Source organism: Mugil cephalus, chromosome 17 (assembly GCF_022458985.1).
Source record: "Mugil cephalus isolate CIBA_MC_2020 chromosome 17, CIBA_Mcephalus_1.1, whole genome shotgun sequence".
Classification (NCBI taxonomy): Eukaryota; Metazoa; Chordata; class Actinopteri; order Mugiliformes; family Mugilidae; genus Mugil; species Mugil cephalus.
This window is the reverse complement of record NC_061786.1, coordinates 18,609,022-18,619,240: the sequence shown is the minus strand read 5'-3', so window position 1 is coordinate 18,619,240 and position 10,219 is coordinate 18,609,022. Positions and strand designations below refer to the sequence as shown.

General features: G+C 41.8%; 2 protein-coding genes across 2 annotated transcripts; one reads left to right on the top strand and one right to left on the bottom strand.

The window, feature by feature from the left end:
* Positions 1-48: 48 nt before the first annotated feature.
* Positions 49-9,776, bottom strand: LOC125023182 (quinone oxidoreductase PIG3-like). The gene is made up of 10 exons (XM_047610248.1): positions 9,615-9,776; positions 9,313-9,488; positions 7,837-7,978; positions 7,476-7,747; positions 2,131-2,214; positions 1,876-2,049; positions 1,488-1,755; positions 1,143-1,355; positions 554-750; positions 49-366 (listed from the first exon to the last, which is right to left on the bottom strand). The coding sequence occupies exons 1-10, from the start codon at positions 9,634-9,636 to the stop codon at positions 187-189; spliced, it is 1,728 nt and encodes a 575-aa protein (XP_047466204.1). The 5' UTR covers positions 9,637-9,776; the 3' UTR covers positions 49-186.
* On the top strand, positions 3,985-5,548 carry LOC125023185. Its single transcript, XM_047610249.1, has 2 exons — positions 3,985-4,729; positions 4,810-5,548. The coding sequence occupies exon 2, from the start codon at positions 4,831-4,833 to the stop codon at positions 5,419-5,421; it is 591 nt and encodes a 196-aa protein (XP_047466205.1). The 5' UTR covers positions 3,985-4,729; positions 4,810-4,830; the 3' UTR covers positions 5,422-5,548.
* Positions 9,777-10,219: the final 443 nt, after the last annotated feature.

Here is a 10,219-nt window from a genome sequence, read left to right as displayed (position 1 = left end):
GCAGTACATTGTGACAATAAAAGAAACTGCACCCGTGATGTAAATGGCCACTTGGAACGTTTTATTAGTGGGACACATGAGACACATGGGAAAAATCTAAATATTTTTCAAGTAGCCCTGTGTGCATTCATAACAGCGTTTGTATTAACATTACTCCAGGAGTTTATCAGTATCAGTGTCTTCATCCTATGAAATCACATTAATCACAATCTTTCCCACGTTACTGTTGGCTTCCATGTGCCTGTGAGCATCTGCGATGTCCTCCAGGCTGAATGTACTGTCAACCACCGGCCTCAAGGAGGCAGGCTGATCCGAGAAATATGGCAAGACTCTGTGTGAAAAGGCCTTCACCAGGTCGGCTTTGTACTGTGAGGGGGAAAATACACACATGTAAATACAAATGATGTGTCAAAACCAACTTGTAAATTGCCTCATTTATGGAAGATCAGACGCAGTGAGGGCTGTTAAATTTACACTCGACGTTAGTCAGTGTGTTCACATGCAGGGACGGAGGCAAACAGCTGGTGTGTGAGTTTTTGGTCTGAATTCTCACCTGAAGGCTGCGAGAGCGGAGGAGGCTGCTGAGCAAGTGGCCTCTCTTGGAGAGCAGTTTGCCCAGCAGATCTCCCTCCACCGTTCTGCCTCCCATGGTGCCGTACAGCACCCACCTGCCGTCCATGGCTAGAGAGCTCACGTTCTGCTCCCAGTTCTGCCCACCAATGCAGTCAAGGATGACGTTCGCTCCCTTGCCTGTAAAATAATAGGTATTATCAATACGAATAAAAGACCTTTTCATGTGTCCTGGTCGGCGTGCACAGAAGTAGGACTTCCTCTAAGTGGGATGCAGCCACCACAAATACACTTTCATTTTCTCTTCTGTGGCCTTCAATGTATTTGTATGTTAAAGAATACTTTCATACAGATTTTTTTCTTTTATTTATAGATTCTTCAGCAGAAATCAATAGGCCAAAGATGAGGTATGGAATAATAAATATCCGGGGGCACAGTTTTAATCAAATTTTCTATTCACCGCAAAAACAAGAGTGCAAGTACATTGCAGCAAAGACTGATTCTCAGCAGAGAAACCTGCCCCCTCCCTGCAGCGGTAAACGTGAACAAGTTTGCACGGCCGCACAATTCACCTCCCGTGAAGTCGTGAACTCCCTGCACAAAGCTCTCCCGTTTGTAGTTAAATCCGGCTGCTGCGCCCAGTTCCTCGGCCACCTTCAGTTTCTCCGGGCTCCCTGCGGTGACGAGGGGCACACCGCCGAGCAGGCGGACCAGCTGCACGGCCGCCGTTCCGACGCCACTGGCTCCGGCGTGAGCCAGCACCACCTCGCCCTCCTTCAACTGAGCTGTGGCAGAGAAGACATGGAGGCAAGAGTTTGCACTTTGATCAACTGTAATAAAGTAGAAATTAACTCTCTTTATAATTACAAAGAACTCGCGGTTGTAAATATATATATGAGCTTTGTTTTTCCCCATACCTACAGAAACCAGTAGCTGGAAAGCAGTGAGCCAGGCCTCTGGGATGGCAGCAGCTTGGCAGAAGGTGAGATTAGAGGGAACGGGCATGAGGAGCTCTTCGGGCACAGACACATATTCTGCATACCCACCCCCACACAGCAAGGCCATGACCTTATCATCCGGTTTCCAATTCATTTTCACTCCTGAGCCCAGAGTCTCCACAGTACCGGCTACTTCCAGGCCTATGATGTCACTCTCACCCGGGGGAGGCGGGTACAGGCCTCGTCTCTGATGAGAAAAACACATCACCGTTACACCAGATTTACATTAACCGTGACGTGCTTAGAAATCAGGACGACCGCAGTAGGTCGCACTGTGCACGCCTTCGAAGAATATCGTGTGTTGCACCTGTAGTAAGTCTGCCCTGTTGAGGGCGGCGGCATGAACTTTAATCAGGACTTCTCCCTCTCTAAGCCGAGGCCTGGGCACAGATCGCAGGAGCAAATTCTCCGGTCCGCCATACACGTCAACACACACGGCACGCATCATCTTGGCAAAACTTGAGCAGCACCTGTGCCAAGCCTGTGAAAGGAAGATGTTTGCATTAAATAAATGCAGTAAAAGTCAGTTTGCGGTAATTCTTTGAAGGCTTTTAACACTCACTGTCAGGCGGGTATTTCTGAGTAAAAATCTTTGACTTTGCAGAATCGGGTGCATTTCGTTGGATCTCAGCAGTGGCAGCTGTGGCTTGAATGATAAAAAAAAAAAAAAAATAGGAAAGAAAAATAGTTAAGAACATTAATTGTGTGAGGAGGCTCACAGTCATTCAGGTCGTCATTTATACAAGAAAGGAAACTTTTACTTTGACTACACCCACAGATGTTCTTATTAAAACCTCAACTTCCCACTAGTCCTTTAGAACTGAAGAAAATATGCAGATGAACTATGTTAAAGAAACAACAAGTCCAGCAGCATTTTCTTTAATTTTATCATCCTATATCGGAAAAAAGCTGAAACACAAATGTAGACATTTGGTCACTCATTCAAGTAGTTCAAGTAGACACAACCGTCAGCATTAAATTTTTTTACACATATATATGAAGTTTTTAGATTTTGTTTGCATTGCTGTGAAGGTTTTTTTGCTTGTACCATCTGGACCTCCATACAAATGACCGGTGTAATATTAATAATAATTCATACGGTCTAAGGTGCAAAGAAAAAGCTCAAATGTTGTTAACTAGTTTGTGTTTTATAACAAAACTCTATAGCAGAAGAAGCAGAAGAGGAAGAAAGAGTAAAAGAGGGAGAGAGGTTGACCGAGATCTTACACGACTACTGTACCCGTTACGCAACGCGCATGCGCGCAACCTGCAGACACTTCCCCACGCAACTTCTGATTAAAGCGTCTAAATCGATATAGCTGAATAATTAATTAATTAAGCTGTATTAACGAAACGATTACACACAAAAAAAAATCAGCAGTGTGCGGGAACCTCAAATCTAGTAACTAACCGTAGATCGATCAGTTGTTTGTGTGAATGAAGCTCAAGCTTTGAGAAATAAGAACTTACCGACCGGCGGTGTCAACAGTTTGGGAGCTTTGGGAAGTTTTGTATTGCCATCTTCGAAACTGGACTTTAGTTTGGCGCGGGAGGGATCAAACCTAAAAATGGGCTGGCTTAGCACGGTCTGTGTCGGGGATATTAAAGGAGTACCGCACAGTGGTGACTAATGTCATTATAAATAATGTTATTTCAGATCTAATCTAATCTAATCGAATCATGTCACAATGCATTGGTTTTATATTGCGCGTTTCCATTGTTAGAGCCTCAAAAAGTGTGTTCATTCATTCACACAGTCACACCCTGGTGGTGGTAAACTTCCTCAGCAGAAACAGCTGCCCCTGGCTTCTCTGGACTCTCTCCCACCACCAATCACACACCAGGGAACACACACCTGGGGACAAGGTGGGTTAATCGATCCACCAACCTTTCAGGCTACTGGACCCCTCCTCTAGATGTGATCTAATCTAACATTTATGTCATGCACGATGGGACAGTGAGGGCTTAAATTGAGCAGGTTGTGTTTATTCTGTTTTTAAGAATATTTTATTTTGACTCTTATTCTTATGTCTGTATTTGGTTCATACAGTATATGCTCTTTGTTGTCTTGGAACTCTTGGACAAAACTATTTCCTTCTGGGGATCAATAAAGAGATCTTGAATCTTGTTAGTGTTACAATTAATAGGCAAACCAAATAAATACGAGAAGTAAAAAGAGTTTACATCCCCGTCAGTGAGGAGATTTAGGCTGATGTAGATTTTCATTATCTATACTTAGTGATTATATTAAATACATTGTTGTTTATTTTATTTTTTTTATGAAAACGCCCACTACATGTTCCCCCCAAAAAAAACAATAGCCTATAGGGTAAAGGAAGTTTTACATATATTGAGGTCACGAAAGCCATTAATTACAAATTGTCTTCATCATGTTTATTCTCAACTAGTCATAAAGGGATTCATTAAATAAAAAATAAAATAAAAAAGTACAGATTTTCTATATTGAAATTCTTCACATTTTTTGACATCAAAGCCCAAACATCATCCCAAAGGACTGAGGTTACAGTCACACAAGAATGATATTTTTCCCCCCATTTCTCATAATAAAATCTAACCTATGTACACTTTTGTTTTTAAATCAGTACATTTAGTGTAGAATAAACGTGATGTAGGCAGTCGTGTTAAGACGAGCTCACTTTAACAAGAAAATACAAACAAAAATTTGTAGATTTGTGGTTTAATTTAATCATCATTTCAAATATAGTTTGTCCACAAACAATATTTCACTTGCGTCAGTCTGAGAGAAAACTTTCATACAATGTTTAATTGATCACTATTAAAAATGACCACCCATAATTTATTAACCAGAAATGATAGATCTCTCATATCTTGAATCGTTATTTCATAACTGGTTTTATTGAACATATTCCGGCATCTTCGCTCGTACCTACAGTTTAAATGAGACTCGTGATCGATCGTCTGACACGTAACACAGAAGCAGGATGAAATCAGACGCGTACTTCCCACAAGGTCAACTGTTATTTATCGATTGTGCAAGACGGCCCTCGTGACCATGCTGAAATTTAATCTTGAAAGAATGTGTCTGTGCACTTTTACTTGTCACGCTTTACAATGGGCTATTATAATACTGATGGACAAAGCAGCAAACACACCTGCGTGACTGTGCTCTCTGTGCTCAGGTAAGAAAACATTGTAGTTTTAATTTAACAAGAAAGAAAGAAAGATTAAAAAGGAAACTGTGTTTTTTTTTTTTCTCTAGTCCTTGTCTACGATTGATCAAATGTATAGAAGATCTGTGGAGCAGTGGGAGCTGAGAGTGCTGAACCATAAGGAGGAGAGGGATCTGCAGCAGAAACTCAACATGCTGGAGAAACAGTACAGGTACACCCGCAAAGTGCTCCAGCAGAGAAGAGACTCGCTGGTAAAACAAGAGAGAAAAGTGGTGATGGTAAAAGTCTGCGAACCAAAAGCCACGGTCAACGTCGCCATGAAAGAAATAGGAGAACACAAAGACGCAGGGGCGAGTTTCCGCAGGAGCGTCCACACGTCTGACGGGAGGAGACGGCCTCCCAGCAAATCCCAGCGTCACTGCGAAGGAGCCGGAGCGGCGGAGCCGAGTCGGTCCACGTCTGCGCCCACGTGTTCACCCAGACACAGGCTCAACACCCGGAGCCACGTGTCGCTCATGCAGATGAAGAATATCGCAATGATTGACTCAATCTCAGAAAAAGAGCTGGCCAGGCAACAGCAGAAAGCCCAGGAGGAAGTGGAGAAGCTGAGGCGGCTTCAGAGGGAGAGTTTACACAACAGCGTCGCCGCGTTCATAGAAAGGCTCAAGGAAAAAGGCGACATGGAGAAAGTCGTTCCATAGAGGAACTCAAAAGTTAAGGTGATTTTATTATCTGAATGCCTCATAGTAAAAAGCTGATAGTGTTTCATCGCGTACAATAAGTGTGTACATTATTATTATTAAAATGTAAAAACCGAAAAGCAGTGAATAAATTAAACAATGTTGCCCATGTTCTTCATGGTCGTCAAAGCTTTGTGCAGAGGGGTTTCCATTAGTAAGCTGCCGTCTTTCTTCCACTGAGGAGACTCAGGAAGCTGCTTGTCTGCAAAAAAAAAATAACAAAAAAAGAAGCTTATATTTCAAGGAAATGTGAGGTAATAAATCCAGCATTAACCAAACCCTCAACTAAACTAACTTCTATTAACTTTTTCCACAACCTCTTATTTTTTCAAAGGGTGAGGCCTGTGTGCTGTAGCTAACAAATACTTCTATCATTGTTTGATATCACTGATTAACATTGAAAGGTGCACGTCAGAGTCTTCCGGTCGATTTGTAATTTAGAAAGTCCTCCGGGCGTACGGTCGATTTGTAATTTAGAAAGACGGGAAACATAAAAAAAAGGGGAACCACGGTAATTACAGAAACTGGAAATGTTGTGCGGCTTCCTGTTCCTACCTTCACATTCAAACTGGACCCGGGTGGGAAGACATCTGGTGTGGTCCGTGTAGTCCAGCGTGCAGAGCACGGCCGCCCTCTTTGTCGGCACAGTGAACATCAGCACCAGTATTGAACATAAAACATTACTCTCCATCACTTCGACAGATTTGTGTTGCTCCTATAAACAAGCAGGAAGGTCAGTTTGATATGTTTTCACGTTCCTATGATAAAAGAACAGCAACGTACACACAAATCAGTCGCAGGTTAGAAACCAGGGCTGGGCGGAGTGACCAAAAAACGTATATCACAATATTTTTCACATTTCTGACAGTATATTACGGTATTTTTTATCACATAATCACATGTTCACAACATTTTCCACTGGTTGAGAGAAGAACACATGAAAATACAATAACATATTTAAACTGCTATGTCTGTAATATCAATAGCAGCGCGACCGGCTACCGTAATAACTGTAGTCTGCACGCAATTTTTTTTTTTCCATTCATGAAAAGCTAAAATTAGGGACATTTTCAGGCACACCATGTGTGTTTAGAAGCGCTATATCGAAAATGATCCAGTCTGAATCAGTGTCTCAAGGCGCAGCTTTCCGGACGCTGTAATCAAATACGCTGGTATCCTGGTACACCGCACAGCCCTAATAGAAACTAGTGATTTCTAAGATGCCTCTTGCTCGTCAAAGTAAATTCAGTATGAATAAGTAATTAACACCACAGCTAAATGCATGGTGTCTGAGAGGGTGTGACTGCGCTGACATAAATGAATTTCTCAGCAGGACACTGAGCCCAAAACATGCAGCCTGAGTCACAAAGAGCTATATTCAGTGACAAGACGTCCTGCGTCACATGGCGTGGCCTCCTCAGAGGTCTAATGAGGACAATGAGACTGCGTGAATGCGCTAAAGAACTGTAACAACCTACCTGCCGTGAAGCTTCAAGTATACAAATAAGAACGGCCGCTGCAAAATAACATTTCCGTCAAGGGAAATGCATCCGTTATAAATAGTATGCACGTTTATTTCAATGGATCTTTGCTGTGTTTTTTAGCACCGTGCACAGTTTACTTCCTGATTCTTATGTGTGAAAACCAGAGTTTATTCAGAAACACTATCCCGGCTTCTCTTGCTCAAACATTTGTTTTTTGTTTTTTTGGCAGAAAGTTGCTTTATCGCTTCATCTGCAACTGATTAATGCTCCGGCAAAGATCTGCAGACTGTTTGGGGAGGTCATTCACGTTATGTAGAATTTAATTTGTCGTCTCTGACTGGCTGACTGAGGTATTTTTTGTGTTATTGTCGGCTCATTTAGAAATATTTTCCAACCATCTTCATGTATTAAACTCTAAATAAAATGGCTTTTACGTGGTGGTTAAATTCATTTTGTGCTTGGGAGTGACGACATAACAGCCGCTTGCTACTCTTTGACAATATTATTTAACCAAAACATGACATTTGGTACCTTAACAAGCTTCAGCTGCTGCTTGCGACCAGCAAAAGCATTGAGATGCCGATGGAGCGCGTCCAGAAAAGTCTTCAGATCTCTCTTCATGTCGTGCTGTTCAGCGAGGCTGTTCAGGGGAATGACCGGGGGGATGTTGTGCCGAACGATCCTCACCGTCGGCTTCAGGTCGATCTGCAGGTTATAGGTGTCTAAGTAGACGCCTTCGTAGGCGGTGGCCAGAGACACACACACTCCTTTACCTTCACGGGTCTTTACAACGTCATACCCACCTAGTGACATCAGAGAATGAAACACGGCTTGTGAGAAAAGATTAAGAAAGAGAAGGGAAAGAAGCAGTAAAGCAGTTAGGTGTTGATACCAATGAGGCGATGAGCATTTAGAAGATCTTTCAGCTGTGTGTGTCTGGTCATCAGCCGCAGAAGTTGCGACTCCTCCGATTCTTGGTCCATTTCCTCCTCCCCTTCATGTTCTTGCAGTTTGTCCAGGGACGACCTCAGTTCCTGGAGGATATGTGATAACAACCGGAATAAGTTACCATCATGTTTTACACTCGCTTAGAATTTCATCGCAGAAGTGGGCGCAGTGACTCAAAATCCTCCATCACAGCACATGAAGTAATGGGAATATGAATGAGATGATACGGTGACGAAGTTTTTAGCACTTCTGAATCCAGATCCGGCTGTTTTGAGCCCATCTGGTTAGAGTTTACGTCTTCTCTCTGTCAGTGTGGGTTTCCTTCCACAGTCTAAAAGACACAGAAAACTTGTATGGACGCTGTGACGGGTTCGCAAGATGTTCCTGTGTAAGAGCCACGTGACACCCGTGACTATGCGTTAAGGCCACGGTATATCTAAAACAAAGTTTTCTTGAAGATCTATCGCCACTCATCCAAGTAAATGAACAGCTTCTTAATTTCAGAACCGAAAAAACCCACTTTGGAGATTTAAGTTTTGCTTTGTTTTTGATACCTGGTTGATAGTATGGTCCTACCTATCACAGCTGTGTGAGCTGTGGCCGACTCTAACCCTGTCACATACATACATGCGCCTCTGGACTGTGGAAGGAAACCCACACATGCAGATTAAGGATGAAAACTTAACTTTTAGAACTAGGAGGATATAAATCAACATGAGTTATGATAATAAACATTTCTATAAACTCAGTGGAGAAATTATCTGTGAAAAACATAATGCAATAGGGATATTTGCTTCGCTACAAATCCAGAATAGATAAAACATTTTCAGCACACTGATGGAAAATTAATATAAAAAGCAAAATACAGTCTTTGGAGACTTATGTTCAGAATATATACTAAGTACTTTTAGTTATTCAGTATATATACGCCTTGTATGCGCAGTCAATGACATACACTTGCTTGCCAGTTCATTAGGTACACTAGTGAAAAGGAATACATATGTTATAATGTTCAGTTTTATGTTAAAATAGGGTATTAAGCTTAGACCACTGAATAAATGGGGCTGACAACGTAACAGAAACATGTGTCGCAAAACCACAGCCTCCAAAATGAAACCACAGCTTTTTCTGGTTATTTTAAACAAATGCTGAATACTAGAAACTTTGTGAAGACTGTTATATTAAAATGCATTCATTTTCACTAGTGCAGGATACAATGTCAATTAATCTAATACATCCTTATAATAAGGTTTTAAACAGACCAGGGTTAATGGCAGCAGGGCTTATTGCAGAGCTGTTGTGTTGCATCTTTAGCCTCACTGATCAAAGATATTTAAAGCATCATGCAAACACGTCCTACACCCAGGGAGATCATCATCTAGTAAATATAGCTTCCCTCTCCCCCTGCAGTCATCTTCACCTTGCTCGTCTGTATCTCTGCGCTCAGCTGTTCCCTCTGGAGACGCAGAGCTGCAACTTTAGCTTTTAGCTCCTTCACACGGCTCTGCTGCTCCTGTTCCTGCTGCTGCTGCTGCTGAGGCTGACATCTACGGCTCCTCGCCTGGACTTTCAACACATCTAGATGATTCAAAACACCTGCGGATAAAAGCACAATCCTTTTCACTCTCAGGCCACAGAAATGACAGCTGCTAGCACTGTTAGCATTAGCCGACGGTGCTTCTATTAACTAGATTTCTGTTGCTTAGCTGTTATTTCATGTACCTTTCGTGCACGATCCCTCCATGGTCGTCTCGTCTTTTTTTAATTTTTTTTTTATTTCGCTTCAAAGCTCGAGCCGAAACTACTCAGATCAGACGAGGAAATTGACTACAACTTTTTGATTTTGGCGGCCGCTGCGTCGTCACTAGTGACGACGATGCGTATCGATCTAGAAATGTCGATACTTCCGATACAGACGTTTTTTCTTTTATGATCGAGCTTCACATCAAAATACCGATACTAAGTCTGCATTCACAAGGGATATTCATACTTTTATGACACCGATTAGATAATCAATTCTAAAAACAATAATAATAACAATAAAAAGTATGGGAATAAGCATGAGAGAGAGAGGAAGTGCAGGAAAATATGGAAAATGCAGACCTGAGACGGACGCTGATTGTTTATTATTAAAATTCATCTCGAACATAAAGGAATAAAACAAACATAAAACAATAAAATAAAAACAAAAACAGTGCAGTATCATGTCAAACACATACAAACAAACTGACCCTTCTTCACCTATAGTTCTTCTTCATCATATCAATCAAATGTAACGTCACATTTTCTTATTAGATATAATAAATAAAAACATAATGAACCCTGTA